This window comes from Oncorhynchus kisutch, linkage group LG11 (genome assembly GCF_002021735.2).
Source record: "Oncorhynchus kisutch isolate 150728-3 linkage group LG11, Okis_V2, whole genome shotgun sequence".
In the NCBI taxonomy this organism is placed as follows: domain Eukaryota; kingdom Metazoa; phylum Chordata; class Actinopteri; order Salmoniformes; family Salmonidae; genus Oncorhynchus; species Oncorhynchus kisutch.
The window spans coordinates 5750658-5767626 of record NC_034184.2 but is presented as its reverse complement, the minus strand read 5'-3'; the positions used below and the strand labels follow the sequence as shown (position 1 = coordinate 5767626).

The window sequence follows — 16969 nt, the reverse complement described above, 5'->3', positions numbered from 1 at the left end:
GCACTACAATGGGCCCACCTTGCTGTTACTGCAGACAGAGGGCCTGGGACAGCTCTGTGGACTGAGTGGCTAGGGGTCACAGGCCACTCTAGCCTAAAGCTAATGCTTTGTTTTTCTACCACCCAGAGTAAGTTCACTGATTGTGAAGGTTGGGAGGGAAGAGCACTGATCACTGCTGTGTTTGCAGAGAACTTTGTTTCTTATCATTTACAAAGAGTTCAATCTGATAAAATACGTGAACAATGAAGGTATGCAAGTTATTTTTAGTAGAAATGACAGACAGAAGGGCTAAGGAAATAATGCACTGCCTAGAACCTGTGTGTGGATCATTATGGTAGTGTTTCCTCTACTATTGTTTGACAGGGGCGGGCACACCTGCCTGATAGGTAAAATACCTATCCGGGCGTTGTAAGATCTGGCATGCATCAGCAACGCCTGGGCAGAGGAATGCGGCCCTTATCATACAGGGTTGTCCATCTATTCGTCTGACCCTCCATGTGTTCCTGTAGGAGCTGCGTTCACGGGAGGAGGAGCTGACGCGTGCGGCGCTGCAGCAGAAGTCCCACGAGGAGCTGCTGAAGAGGAGGGAGCAGCAGCTGGCGGAGCGGGAGATCAATGTGTTGGAGAGGGAACTCAACATCCTCATCTTTCAGCTCAACAAGGACAAGCCCAACGTCAGGAAGAGGAAGGGCAAGTTCAAACGTAGCCGCCTCAAACTCAAGGACGGCAACCGCATCAGCCTGCCCTCAGGTGGGTGCTTCTGTCTGTCTGTCTGTCTGTTTCTGTCTTGTCGGGTTGGTTGATAGTCTGTCTTTCTCTTTGTCAAAGTCAGTGTTACCTTCGAGTTGGCAAAAAGTTAAATAGATTTACACCAATCTTTATTTGTTTAGAAGCTCCGTTAGAATCATAGACGTATGACAGCATACTAACAAGACATCATATAGGACAGCATACTGACAAGACATCATGTAGGACAGCATACTAATTAGATATCATGGAGGACAGCATACTAACAAGACATAATGGAGGACAGCATACTGACAAGACATGATGTAGGACAGCATACTAACAAGACATAATGGAGGACAGCATACTAACAAGACATCATGGAGGATAGCATACTAACAAGACATAATGGAGGACAGCATACTGACAAGACATCATGTAGGACAGCATACTAACAAGACATGGAAGACAGCATACTGACAAGACATAATGTAGGACCGCATACTAACAAGACATCATGGAGGACAGCATACTAACAAGACATCATGTAGGACAGCATACTAATTAGATATCATGGAGGACAGTATAGTAACTAGACATCATGGAGGACAGCATACTAACAAGACATAATGGAGGACAGCATACTAACAAGACATCATGGAGGACCGCTTACTGACAAGACATCAAACTAACAAGACATCATGGAGGACAGCATACTGACAAGACATCAAACTAACAAGACATCATGGAGGACAGCATACTAACAAGACATCATGGAGGACAGCATACTAACAAGACATCATGGAGGACAGCATACTAACAAGACATAATGGAGGACAGCATACTAACAAGACATCATGGAGGACAGCATACTAACAAGACATAATGGAGGACAGCATACTAACAAGACATCATGGAGGACAGCATACTAACAAGACATAATGGAAGACAGCATACTGACAAGACATCATGTAGGACAGCATACTAACAAGACATAATGGAAGACAGCATACTAACAAGACATCATGGAGGACAGCATACTGACAAGACATCATGTAGGACAGTATAATAACAAGACATAATGGAGGACAGTATAATAACAAGACATAATGGAAGACAGCATACTAACAAGACATCAAACTAACAAGACATCATGGAGGACAGCATACTGACAAGACATCAAACTAACAAGACATCATGTAGGACAGCATACTAATTAGATATCATGGAGGACAGCATACTAACAAGACATAATGGAGGACAGCATACTGACAAGACATCATGTAGGACAGCATACTAACAAGACATGGAAGACAGCATACTGACAAGACATAATGTAGGACCGCATACTAACAAGACATGGAGGACAGCATACTAACAAGACATCATGGAGGACAGCATACTAACAAGACATCATGTAGGACAGCATACTAATTAGATATCATGGAGGACAGTATAGTAACTAGACATCATGGAGGACAGCATACTAACAAGACATAATGGAGGACAGTATAATAACAAGACATCATGGAGGACCGCTTACTGACAAGACATCAAACTAACAAGACATCATGGAGGACAGCATACTGACAAGACATCAAACTAACAAGACATCATGGAGGACAGCATACTAACAAGACATAATGGAGGACAGCATACTAACAAGACATCATGGAGGACAGCATACTAACAAGACATCATGGAGGACAGCATACTAACAAGACATCATGGAGGACAGCATACTAACAAGACATCATGGAGGACAGCATACTAACAAGACATCATGGAGGACAGCATACTAACAAGACATAATGGAAGACAGCATACTAACAAGACATCATGTAGGACAGCATACTAACAAGACATAATGGAGGACAGCATACTAACAAGACATAATGGAAGACAGCATACTAACAAGACATCATGTAGGACAGCATACTAACAAGACATAATGGAAGACAGCATACTAACAAGACATCATGGAGGACAGCATACTGACAAGACATCATGTAGGACAGTATAATAACAAGACATAATGGAGGACAGTATAATAACAAGACATAATGGAAGACAGCATACTAACAAGACATCAAACTAACAAGACATCATGGAGGACAGCATACTGACAAGACATCAAACTAACAAGACATCATGTAGGACAGCATACTAACAAGACATGGAAGACAGCATACTGACAAGACATCATGTAGGACAGCATACTAACAAGACATAATGGAAGACAGCATACTGACAAGACATCATGTAGGACAGTATAATAACAAGACATAATGGAGGACAGTATAATAACAAGACATAATGGAGGACAGTATAATAACAAGACATAATGGAAGACAGCATACTGACAAGACTTCATGTAGGACAGAATACTGACAAGACATCATGTAGGACAGCATACTGACAAGACATCATGTAGGACAGCATACTGACAAGACATCATGTAGGACAGCATACTAACAAGACATGGAAGACCGCATACTGACAAGACATAATGTAGGACCGCATACTAACAAGACATGGAGGACAGCATACTAACAAGACATCATGGAGGACAGCATACTAACAAGACATCATGTAGGACAGTATACTAACAAGACATCATGGAGGACAGCATACTAACAAGACATAATGTAGGACAGCATACTAACAAGACATAATGGAAGACAGCATACTAACAAGACATAATGGAGGACAGCATACTAACAAGACATAATGTAGGACAGCATACTGACAAGACATAATGGAAGACAGCATACTAACAAGACATCATGTAGGACAGCATACTGACAAGACATCATGGAGGACAGCATACTAACAAGACATCATGTAGGACAGTATACTGACAAGACATAATGGAGGACAGCATACTAACAAGACATAATGGAAGACAGCATACTGACAAGACATCATGGAGGACCGCATACTAACAAGACATCATGTAGAACAGCATATTAACTAGACAGCATACTAGCTTTGACTAAGACTAGTCAAAGCGGAACTAGTTTCGCTCATTGGTCGTTGCATCCCAGTCTTTTGACAGACGTTACAATACCTTTTTATGTTACGTAGTCTGTCAATGAGATATTACACCAATGGTCAAAGTGACCAACCACCCTTACCTGTGTCTCTGTTTTCTAGATTTCCAGCACAAGATCACGGTGCAGGCGTCACCTTCCATGGACAGTAGGAGTCTGAACACCAGCCCCCCCAGCAGCCCCACACTCATACCCCGCCTCCGGGCCATCCAGTGTAAGTACACCTCAGACAATCCAACATACTGCAACACGACAGACCTGGGTCAGATACATAAGTATCAAATCAAGTGTGTGCCCAAGTGTGCTGTGAAACAAAGCTTTGTACGTGTGCTTTATCATGGCATCTAGTGCCTTCATAAAGTATTCATACCCCTTGATTTATTCCGCTTTTTGTTTTGTTACAGCCTGAATTCAAAAATTAATTAAATATATTATTTTTCCCATCTACACACGATACCCCTTGAGTCAATACATGTTAGAATCACCTGTAGCAGCAATTACAGCTGTGAGTCTTTCTGGGTAAGTTTCTAAGAACTTTTGTACACTTGGATTGTACAATATTTGCACATTATTCTTTAAAAAGTTGGTTGTTGATCATAGCTAGACAGCCATCATCAAATCTTGCCATAGATTTTCAAGACGATTTTAAGTCAAAACTCTATCTAGGCCAATCAGGAACATTCAATGTCATCTTGGTAAGCAACTCCAGTGTATATTTTGGCGTTGTGTTTTAGGTTAAAAAAGGTGAAAGGTGAATTTGTCTCCCAGTGTCTGTTGGATATAGGGCTGTCCCCATCCCCCAAAAATATTGGTTGACCAAAAGTTGTCTGTTCTTTCAACCAATTGATTGGTTTACATTTTTATATGTGTATTTTTCCATATATAGACACACCCTATGTGTTTTATTAAAATCAACTATAAGCATCGAGTTTGTCTGATGCTTTAAGCTTATATTTTGAGGCCTCACGAGGGCGCCAGGCAGCTAGGTAACCAGAAGAAGAAAAAAAATTCTCCAACCGTTCCTGCTTGCTTTCACAGATTCTGCCATGACTCTCCTGAAGTTGCTGGTAATAGGCTGCACGAGGAGTCGGCAACCTTTCTCATGTTGAATGTTGAATTTATCTTACCATTTCTACCGATATGCATACCAGTTATGGTTTTCATATGCACATTTTCGTGAAAGTTTAATTTTAATTTATAATAACGTCTTCATATTTCAAAATCATTGTCATGTGGTTAATCAAGATTCTATCCAAATTTAAATTAACATGATACAAACTTAAAAAGTAACTTCTATTGCCATTGCAAACTATGTAAAAGTAGCCTATATAAAGCCAACAAATAAAAACATTGTAGAAAATATCCTGATAAAAATAAATATCCTATTTATCACTTTGGATACACATGGCCTGTCTGCAACGAACTTGAATAATTCTATCAACTATTAAATTGAATCCAGCCCTGAAGCTTGCACTAGCTAACTTGCAACATTGTATAAAATATTCTGGCCCTAAGAGTTTCCCCAGGCCAGTGAGCTTGGGACAGACACAGCTGTAGGCTATTTCTGCAAGGGATAAGAAACAGGGCTTGACTTGGGCAGGAGCTCACCGGAGCTGAGTACCAGCACCTCAAATGTTCTACTCCTTTAGCTCCTGTTCCTCTTTATATAATATTAAATCCTGCACCTAAATAGAAACAGTACCAGCACCCAAAATGAGTACTGGAACCTATTTCAGTCCAAGTCGAGCACTGTTAAGAAGTAATCACGTAGGCCTATTTTATGACGTTTCCACTGGCATTTTTCGCTTTCATGCTGAGTGGTTATCGAAAGTGAGAGAGCTGGAAAGATTTTTCAGGTAGCCTATAGGCCTACTTCTATGCGTGTGCGTCGTTACTCAACATTGACAGGAGTGCTCCAAACAAAAGACAATGACTAAATTGACAAAACAAAACAAAAACATGTTACTCACAAGTGTAGCATAGCTTCAATGTGTCCACTCAAACAATGAGAACAGAAAGACTGGAATAATAATATTGAATGCATTAAAATAAATTACCTTAACCAAAGTAACAAACATTGTAGATTAGAAATTATAGGAATTAACTGTAAATGTAATGCAGGTGATTTATGTCATGGGGAATTGATATACACTAACAATCAAATGCAAACAATCATGCGGAGTTATAAAGAGCCCTCGGCATTGTTGCAGCCTAACAACCAAACAATCAACCATTCGACTAATTGGGGTCAACCTTAGTTGGAAAGCAGACTGAACCAGGTTTCCTCTAGGATTTTCTCTGTGCTTAGCTCGATTCTTTTTATTTTTATCCAAAAAAAGCATACCCTGTATTTTGAAAATAGAATATAATATTGATTTTTTTTATTGAAAGGTGGTGTGCTTTCTGGGGCCACGTAACTGCCGTAGCAGCATCCAAGTGGGTGCTTCATTTTGGTTGTAGTGAACGAGTAGCTAGCTAGCTATCTACTACGGAGACCAAACTTAATCTCAGTTCTACTACAGAAAAGCCAGAGACATCTTGATGACAGCGCACTACCTGCCTACCTCCCTCCGATGACCACAGAAGCCATAAACTTTCTAATGACTGTCATGATGTTGTGGTGGTGTTTTTCTAAATTGGTTATCTTTTTTTGTGATTTGAAACGCTTAGATATTCTTTGAAAAGTACTACATTAAGGCCTCCCGGGTGGCGCAGTGGTTAAGGGCGCTGTACTGCAACGCCAGCTGTGCCACCAGAGACTCTGGGTGTAGCGAAGTTGTAGCGATGAGACAAGATAGTAGCTACTAAACAATTGGATACCACGAAAATTGGGGAGAAAACGGGGTAAAAATTTTACAAAAAAAAAACGAAAATACAATAACAGCACTTACAGTTGACCGGGGCAGCTCTAGCCGGGCAGAAATTTGACGAACTGACTTGGAAAGGTGGCATCCTATGACGGTGCCATGTTGAATGTCACTGAGCTCTTCAGTAAGGCTGAAGTCAATGTCAATGTTCTATTGTCAATGTTTGTCTATGCAGATTGCATAGCTGTGTGCACGATTTGATACATCTGTCAGCAATGGGTGTGGCTGAAATAGCCGAATCCACTAATTTGAAGGGGTGTCCACATACTTTCACTGCTCAGCCGCGAAGTGTTAGGCCACACAAGCTGACAGAATGGGACCCCTGAAGCGCATTAAACATTGTCTGTCCTTGGTTGCAACCCTCACTACCGAGTTCCTAACTGCATCAGCACAAAAACTGTTAGTCGGGAGCTTCATGAAATGGCCGAGCAGCTGCACACAAGCCTAAGATCACCTTGCCCAAGCGTTGGTTGGAGTGGTGTAAAGCTTGCCGCTATTGGACTCTGGAGCAGAGGAAATGCGTTCTCTGGAGGAATGAATTAATCCCGTTTCACCATTTAGCAGTCCGACGGATGATTCTGGGTTTGGCGGATGCCAGGAAAACCCTACCTGCCCCAATGCATAGTGTCAACCTTAAAGTTTGGTGGAGGAGGAATAATGATCTGGGGATGTTTTTCATGGTTCGGGCTAGGCCCCTTAGTTCCAGTGAAGGGAAATCTTAACGTCACAGCATGCAATGACATTCTAGACGATTCTGTGCTTCCAACTTTGTGGCAACAGTTTGGGGAAGGCCTTTTCCTGTTTCAGCATGACAATGCCCCTGTGTACAAAGCAACGTCCATACAGAAATTGTTTGTAGAGATCTGTGTGGAAGAACTTGACTGGCCTGCACAGGGCCCTGACCTCAACCCCATTGAATACCTTTGGGATGAATTGGAACGCCAACTGTGAGCCAGGCCTAATCACCCAACATCAGTGCCCGACCTCAGTAATGCTCTTGTGGCTGAATGGAAGCAAGTCCCTGCAGCAATGTTCAAGTGTAAAGTCTTCCCAGAAGAGTAGAGGCTGTTATAGCGGCAAAGGGAGGACCAACTCCATATTAATGCCAATGATTTTGGAATGAGATGTTCATCGAGCAGGTGTCCACATACTTATATACACTACATAAAATAAGTATTATTATTTTTACCCATAACATGATGCAGCCACCTCCATGATTGAAAATATGGAGAGTGGTACTCAGTGATGTGTTGGATTTGCCCCAAACATAACACTTTGTATTTAGGACATGAAGATAAATTCTTTGTCAAATAAAGCACAGTTTTACTTTAGTGTGTTATTGCAAACGGGATGCATGTTTTGGAATATTTGTATTATTTACAGGCTTTCTTCTTTTCACTCTGTCATTTAGGTTAGTATTGTGGAGTAACTACAATGTTGTTGATCCATCCTCGGTTTTCTCATGTCACAGCCATTTAAATCTGTAACTGTTTGATCACCATTGGCCTCATGGTGAAATCGCTGAGCGGTTTCCTTCCTCTCCGGCAACTGAGTAAGGAAGGACGCCTGTATTTTTGTAGTGACTGGGTATATTGATACGCCATCCAAAGTGTAGTTAATAACTTCACCATGCTCAAAGGAATATTCAAGGTCTGTTTTTTTTATTTGTACCAATCTACCAATAGGTGCCCTTTGCGAGGCATTGGAAAACCTCCCTGGTCGAATCTGTGTTTGAAATTCACTGCTCGACTGAGTGACCTTACAGATAATTTTGTGTGTGGGGTACAGAGATGAGGTAGTCATTCAAAAATCAGGTTAAACACTATTATTGCACACAGAATGAGTCCAAGAAACTTATTTTGTGACTTTAAGCGCATTTTTACTCATGACCTTATTTAGTCTTGCCATAACAAAGAGGTTGAATACTTGCTTTACTCAAGACATTTCAGCTTACATTTTTTTATTAGTTTGTAAACATTTCGAAAAGCATAATTCCACTTTCAGATTATTGTGTATTGTGTGTAGGCCAGTGACACAATCTTAATGTAATACATGTTATATTCAGACTGTTATCAAATTCAAGGGGTGTGAATACATTCTGAAGGCACTGTAGCTGTTATGACTGGGTAAGCTTCCCTCTCTAACCTCTGTTCTGGTTCTCCATGAATGTTTTCTCCCTCTAGTGTGCGCCCGAATTGACAGTATCCGAAGGGACAGTATGTATGTGTATCACCAAGATGTGGATATCACCAGCGAGTGCCAGCCCTATACTGGGGTTAGGAAGAAAGGCAAGCAACTGGCATTGTTGGAATGTGGCCGTTCTGTCTGCTATGGGTGCACCGGCTAACGTGTTTCTCAACGTCTAGGGTTCTAACGGTTGCCTGTGCTTCTGGCTACTAAGACAATTTGATGGACTATCATCATCTCTGATTTCAGAAAATGTACTTGGGTTTATCCCTTGAAAAGCCCAGGATGTTTCAGGGTTTTTATTACTAATAATAATATAGGTTTGCTTTGAAATGAAGGACACGTTGGGATGCATCCGAGGTCATTTGTAACCTGTAATGTTTATCACCTGATCACATGTGTTCTCTTCATTTGCAACCCAACGTGTTCTTGAAATGTTCACAGATCTACATACAGAGTATTTTTGATTTCCTAACCAGTGTTCAGCTGCAGTGATTATATGAATATTTCCCTTTGCGGTTGATGGTGGAGGTTATCTTCTCAAATAATCCAGTCCACTAAATTCTACTCAAGTGGTTGAAGACTAAAATATATTGGCAGCCTTGTACTTTTCTTAAATAATTCCCTGTTTCTTCTCAAATAAGTTTCATTTTAAAAGTATTTGTCACCACACCTTGTTATTGGATTTTCCACTTATTCTAGGAGAAATAGGGAATTATTTAAGAAAGTGCAAAGGTGCCAATATATTTGGCTGCAACTGTATCTGCTGTTGGCCTTTACACTCAGATTTGTCACTGGTGTATTGGAGTACTCTGCCAGTTGTTGACTGATGTTCTCTCCTTCATCACAGTGACTCTGGACGAGAGCAACAGGACATGGGGACGAAGCACCATCTACAAGCCGGAGGAGTTTGATGACGTCAAGAAGGGGATTAAGAAGAAGGGGCGAACGTGGGGACCGAGCTCCGTTCAGACCAAGGAGCGGGGAAACTGTGCTGAAAGGTACAGGACATTAGTGTTTCTTTTCATCTCCGTTCAGTATTTCTTCTGTCATCTTCATGGTGTCTGTGTGGGTTGTTTTTTGAAACTGACTTGTCCTGGCAGAGTGAGGCCACTGTCTGATGGAAACAACCCCTGGTCCACCAGTCTGGGGAAGTCCCAGAAGTCCGTTCCGTTGGCTGCGTTGTTTGCAGAGCAGCAAGGTGAGGGGAAATGTGTCTTCTAATATAATCAGATGGAACACAACAAGACCATTTCTTAGTCCCTGTCAACAGCCTGTCTCTGTCCTCGTCCTTCATGTTCAGGGACCAGTAAAGAAGAGATGTGCTCGCCAGATGGATCGGACAACACCAAACCAAAGCAACTGAAGTTCCCCAATCAGGTGTACATCGATCTACCCCTGTGGAAAGATGAGAAGCAGCAGGGGGGCGAGGGGACGGCAGGAAGCTGCCCTGGGGAAAGCCTGGAGGACTCCAGTACCACCTCAGCCAGCTCCACCAGCACCACACCCCAGCACACCCCCACCAACAGCCTGAAGAGGACCTCCGCTCGCCGCCGGACAGAAACCGTACTCTACGGCTGTGCCTCTATGCTGGCCTCGGTAGCATTGGGCTTTGACCTGCGTAATGTGCTCAATGCCCCACCGGCAGATGACCCTGAGCCTCAGCCCAGTGTGGAGAAGAAAAAGAAAGAGGGTCTGTTCCAGCGCGCCACACGCTTCCCTGGTGGACGTTCTTCCCATAAGGATGAGGCAGCCTCCCAAGTCCCCATCAACCTCATCTCCATGTCTTCCATCTCAGAGTATAACTCTACCAAGAGCCTCCTGCGGTCAGCCTCGGAGGGGCCAGAGCCCAGCCCTGTGAAGGAAGTGGCCCCTATCAGCCTGTCGCACCCCACGCCACAGCCCAGAAGTGGCTCCCAGCCCCAGGTTCCAGAGGTGCCCGGCCGCAGGACTCCGGCCTCCCCCCTCCCCCAGCCTGCTGCCCCAGAGAAGACTCACAGTCAAAGCATGGGCTCTCACCTCCGGAGGAAGAAGTCGGCCATCGTTCAGGACAGTGAGTGAACGTGACATCAGGACCGTGGGTGACACAGAGAGACTGTATATATTTAATGCAGTAGTGTTTGATTGTGAGGTGACACCACTGTACAAATGATCCGTGAACAATGAAACAGTCTCTGTTTCTCCTTTCTGTCCCCAGCTAACGGTACATCTGGCTCTCTCACAACTTCATCGGGACTGTCTTCCACCACAACCTCTCAGAAGAAGAAGTCTGACAGGGAGGACACCCCTAAGAGAGCAGCCCGTGGGGAGACTGTCACCTCCAGGTCCCGGCCTTTGTCCCTCCGGGGCAAACCCCACTCTTGGGGTCTCCTGAGGGGCCACAACAAAAGCTACTCCCTGGGCCACTATTCTGGAGAGAAGAGCGCCAGGAGCCTCAACATCGTCCTCTCCTCCGCCGAGGTCAAGATGGACTGCTCTCTGCTGGATATGGACACGGAGGGGCAGAAATGTGACTGCACCGTGCCCCTCTGCCGAATTCAGAGCGGCCCCAGTCGCCCCTCCGTCTTCGAACTAGAGAAAAAATGATTGTCATAGCAGAAATAAGCTGCCTTTATTACCAGGATCCAGTCTCTAAGTAACGTTTATGAGTTGGATCAACAAGTCTTATTTGACATTCCAGGGCATTCCACTGCCCTCCTGTGGTTTTTACCTGAATGGAGGCCACTGCTGCTGAACTGTTTATTTATTCTGTCATATTTTGCTAGGTAATTTAATATTAGAAAAACGTGTTTCAATAGCATCAGGTTGATTGAACAACGAAGGAACACATTAAATGTTTTGTTGTTGCAGAAATGTTTACATTTTTGTGCGCACATACTAGTTAGGACCATGGCATCTTAAGTTACAAAATGATGCTTACGTTAAAATGTTAATTTGCTTTTGTCTGTGGATCTTTTATTCTCCGTTTTGATTTAATGCTGGTAATTATTTTGTATTGTATTGATTTTGTTTTTATATTGACATATACAACAGTGTTTATTTTAGGATGAGTTCTGTCCAATGTCTGAGAGGTAATATTGAAGTCAACATGTGGCGCAACTGACAGATTTACAAATGTAGGATCTTAATTTGAGCCAGTTTGCTAAAGCAGGAAAATAATCCTGCAGCAGGACAGTTCTTCTGCAACAGGGTGATCAAATTAAGATCCTACATCTGTAACAGTGCAACAAACAACACTGGAAAACCTAGTCTCAACTAGAGGTTGACCGATTATGATTTTTCAATACCGATACCGATTATTGGAGGACCAAAAAAGCCGCTACCGATTAATCGGCCAATTGTTTTGATTTTATTTGTAATAATGACAATTACAACAATACTGAATGAACACTTATTTTAACTTAATATAATACATCATTAAAATAAATGTAGCCTCAAGTAAATAATGAAACATGTTCAATTTGGTTTAAATAATGCAAAAACTAATTGTTGGAGAAGAAAGTAAAAGTGCAATATGTGCTATGTAAGAAAGCTAACGTTTCAGTTCCTTGCTCAGAACATGAGAACATATGAAAGCTGGTTGTTCCTTTTAACATGAGTCTTCAATATTCCCAGGTAAAACGTTTTAGGTTGTAGGAATTATAGGACTATTTCCCTTTATACCATTTGTATTTCATTAACCTTTGACTATTTGATGTTCTTATAGGCACTTTAGTATTGCCAGTGAAACAGTATAGCTTCGGTTACACCAGCCTCATCTCAGGAGTTGATAGGCTTGAAGTCATAAACAGCGCAATGCTTGACGCACAACGAAGAGCTGCTGGCAAAATGCACGAAAGTGCTGTTTGAATTAATGTTTACGCGCCTGCTTCTGCCTACCACCGCTCAGTCAGATGCTTGTATGCTCAGTCTCATCAACCATGTGTAGTTAACTAGTGATTATGATTGATTGTTTTTTAAGATAAGTTTAATGCTAGCTAGCAATTTACCTTGGTTTACTGCATTCATCTAACAGGCAGTCTCCTTGTGGAGTGCAACGAGAGAGAGGCAGGTCGTTATTGCATTGGACTAGTTAACTGTAAGGTTGCAAGTTTGAATCCCTCGAGCTGACAAGGTGAAAATCTGTCGTTCTGCCTCTGAACAACGGAGTTAACCCACCGTTCCTAGGCCATCATTGAAAATAAGAATGTGTTCTTAACTGACTTGCCTAGTTAAATAAAGGTATACATATTTATTTATTTTTATCGGCAAATCGGGGCTCAAAAATACAAATTTCCGATTGTTATGAAAACCTGAAATCGGCCCTAATTAATCGGCCATTCCGATTAATCGGTCAACCTCTAGTCTCAACACTAAACCAGGCCTGGTCAGCTTCTACTTTACCACTATACGACAAGCCTTACCAGCAGCTGGACCAGTACCAGTACTCTACATAAAGACTGTTCTGCATTAATAGCTGCTATGGTTTATGTGGAATATGACCATTTTGCTCGAAATCAGTTCACATGGGGGTTAGTCTACCTAGGTTCCTGTGAAAACACTATTTTGAAGAACAAAGAGATGGGAATTAAATATATTTCAATATTTGTTTGAGTAACAGTTAAATGCTGTATTCCTTAGCAATCATTTTCATATTAACATAAAAAGCTGACAGGAACTGTCTCTGATGCCACTAGACTACACACATTTTTATCATCTGAATATTCTGACCCCATTTAAGTACCATGCAAGTCATTAGTACCGAGCAACAAGTAAAACTGTCCATAAATATCCAATGTATTGTTGTTCGTCCCCGTTTACAAAGAATACCGAATGTTAAATCTCTGTTTTTGTAGTTCTGTTTAAATCATGAGCACTTTCTCTTTATTTAAATCGACATTCCTAACAGTACATCCCAGACAGCTGTTGAAGTCACTTTCTCTTTATTTAAATCGACATTCCTAACAGTACATCCCAGACAGCTGTTGAAGTCACTTTCTCTTTATTTAAATCGACATTCCTAACAGTACATCCCAGACAGCTGTTGAAGTCACTTTCTCTTTATTTAAATCGACATTCCTAACAGTACATCCCAGACAGCTGTTGAAGTCACTTTCTCTTTATTTAAATCGACATTCCTAACAGTACATCCCAGACAGCTGTTGAAGTCACTTTCTCTTTATTTAAATTGACATTCCTAACAGTACATCCCAGACAGCTGTTGAAGTCACTTTCTCTTTATTTAAATCGACATTCCTAACAGTACATCCCAGACAGCTGTTGAAGTCACTTTCTCTTTATTTAAATTGACATTCCTAACAGTACATCCCAGACAGCTGTTGAAGTCACTTTGTCTTTATTTAAATCGACATTCCTAACAGTACATCCCAGACAGCTGTTGAAGTCACTTTCTCTTTATTTAAATCGACATTCCTAACAGTACATCCCAGACAGCTGTTGAAGTCACTTTGTCTTTATTTAAATTGACATTCCTAACAGTACATCCCAGACAGCTGTTGAAGTCACTTTCTCTTTATTTAAATCGACATTCCTAACAGTACATCCCAGACAGCTGTTGAAGTCACTTTGTCTTTATTTAAATTGACATTCCTAACAGTACATCCCAGACAGCTGTTGAAGTCACTTTGTCTTTATTTAAATTGACATTCCTAACAGTACATCCCAGACAGCTGTTGAAGTCACTTTCTCTTTATTTAAATCGACATTTCTAACAGTACATCCCAGACAGCTGTTGAAGTCACTTTCTCTTTATTTAAATCGACATTCCTAACAGTACATCCCAGACAGCTGTTGAAGTCACTTTGTCTTTATTTAAATCGACATTCCTAACAGTACATCCCAGACAGCTGTTGAAGTCACTTTCTCTTTATTTAAATCGACATTTCTAACAGTACATCCCAGACAGCTGTTGAAGTCACTTTCTCTTTATTTAAATCGACATTCCTAACAGTACATCCCAGACAGCTGTTGAAGTCACTTTGTCTTTATTTAAATCGACATTCCTAACAGTACATCCCAGACAGCTGTTGAAGTCAGTACAACTGGAAGAATACCTTTTTTTTAACACTGCCTTTGAGATCAAATCTCATCACTGTCTAAGCTGGAGTCCTTGCTATATCCTGACATGTTAAGCATTCCATTAATTGAACGACAACTTAAGTTTTTTTTGTTGCCTTATCTTCCTTTTTATTAGCATTGTGTTAGCTCTGTGTGTGAGGAAATTGGTTCAAGTGATTGAGACGACAACATACAGTACATACTGATCAAACCTGTTTATCAGTGTTTTGGTTCGCACCACAGAATCCCAGCGTTGTTTTATCTTCATGTATCCCCATGTTAACAAATACGTCAGTTGACCTCAACCTTCTTACTTTTATACTCGCAGCATACTTAAACCACTTCAAGAATGGCCGTCTGATTAGAATGATAGGTCTTTGAACCAGTGTGAATCCTCAAACCCTCCACGTTCTTTCTGGAAATGTAAGTCAACTCAAGATCATACCAAACAAATGTGAATCCATACCCTCTTTACCTTGTGTAGTAGTGTCAATACCTAGAAATCAAGACCAAAATGCCTATTTTTGTTGTCTTAGTATCTTGGAATGAAAATGGTCTGCAATGCAGTAATTATAATGAAATAGTATTCTCTGAAATGTTTCATGTTGGGTCTCAAATCAATTAATGAATTATGTTGCAAGAAGTCTCACTGTGGGAGGCAAATATTATTTTGCAGACATGTAGTATGACATGTCTTCTCAATAACCTGCATGGACCAACAGCTGTAATAGTGCTGTGTAGATGTTATGCGGACAAGGTCAAAGAAACTCTGGTGACGTGACCACTTTTCGGACACCTCTCTGAGCGTAATAACCTGTAGTAGGATGACTAAGTGATGATGATATCCAGCCTCTGGAGGACCATGTAAGCCAATAGTTTAGTCTTATACAGTATGGCTCATGGTTTTGATAGAGTTTGCTACAGCACATATAGTATGAGACTAGGCTAGCAAGGCGATTGACAAAGCACAATCATTCAGACTTCCTGTGCACTGCGCTTGTGTAGTTAGAGTGGTGTTGCACTCAACAAGCTGCAAGATACACGAGAAGGAGCTCTGCTGTTGATCTGCAGACAGTCTCTGTTGAGGGACAAAATAATGTAATGTCTCCTGTTCCCAAAACTTTCACCAAAGCTCAAAGTTCATGAGACAGATTTTTTATACTGTATTTTTAACCAGCCATTTGGTTTGAAATTATTGAAGTCAAATTGACAAATGTATTTTATTTTTTTTAAAGTTTTTGTTACATAGTACCCATCTACATACTTTTATTTGGGGCCTAGTGTATGTTCAAGTATTGTAGTTTTATGGTCTCAGAATAAATCACCTGTATGGTGTTTTAAGAAACAATGTTTACCCCTCAGGAGTGGCTTCGGGATTAATCGATTTTTCTCCTACTACTTAGACGAGGTTAAATCAGTAAAGAAAATGTATGATTTTTAAAACAAAAAAATATATTATACATGTATAATACACATGGCAGCCCCCCGCACCTCTCTGATTCAGAGGGGTTGGGTTAAATGCAGAAGACACATTTCAGTTGAATGCATTCAGTTGTACAACTGACTAGGTACCTCCCTTTCCCTTTATTTTATGGTTATATGGTTAGTAAAAACCATAGTCTGAGAACATTGGCATTCTGTTACAAATCAATTCAAAACTAAGTCAGAGTTTAATTTCCCTAAATTGTGTGGTGTTAAAACTACTGATGTTGCATGTGTGACACTAAATAATTAAATATATTGTTTAAGTCTATCCCATGTCATGCTCCATATAGGTTGGTGAAAACGGAACCAAATCTACACTCTTAGAAAAAAAGGTTCTGGATAGAACCATAAAGGGTTCTATGCTTGCTTCATATGTGGCACCCCTAAAGGTTCTATATAGAACCCTCTTGTAGGGTTCTTTGGTCAGAACCCTGGGGGTTCTTCACTGAACCACAACTGGTACCATATAGAACTCTTGGGTTTTATATAGAACATTTAGGGGTGCCATATGAAGCAAGCATAGAACCCCTTTTGGTTCTATCCAGAACCTTCTGTTCTAAGACGGTATAGTGATGTTTAAGATACAGTATGAGG

At 41.2% G+C, this 16969-nt stretch overlaps 1 protein-coding gene across 5 annotated transcripts in view; it reads left to right on the top strand.

Moving 5' to 3' along the window:
- LOC109875869 (mitogen-activated protein kinase kinase kinase 21) overlaps positions 1–16116 on the top strand; it is a 43331-nt gene extending 27215 nt beyond the window's left edge. The window contains exons 5-11 of one of the 5 annotated variants that reach the window (XM_020468301.2): positions 510–750; positions 3883–3993; positions 8830–8934; positions 9684–9834; positions 9937–10034; positions 10137–10886; positions 11031–16116. In XM_020468301.2, coding sequence (XP_020323890.1) covers positions 510–750; positions 3883–3993; positions 8830–8934; positions 9684–9834; positions 9937–10034; positions 10137–10886; positions 11031–11419 — 1845 coding nt within the window. In that variant the 3' untranslated portion in view covers positions 11420–16116. Of the gene's footprint in view, positions 1–509; positions 751–3882; positions 3994–8829; positions 8935–9683; positions 9835–9936; positions 10035–10106 lie in introns of all 5 variants that reach the window. The other 4 variants (XM_020468300.2, XM_020468303.2, XM_020468302.2 and 1 more) reach the window with 4 other exon arrangements.
- Positions 16117–16969: the final 853 nt, after the last annotated feature.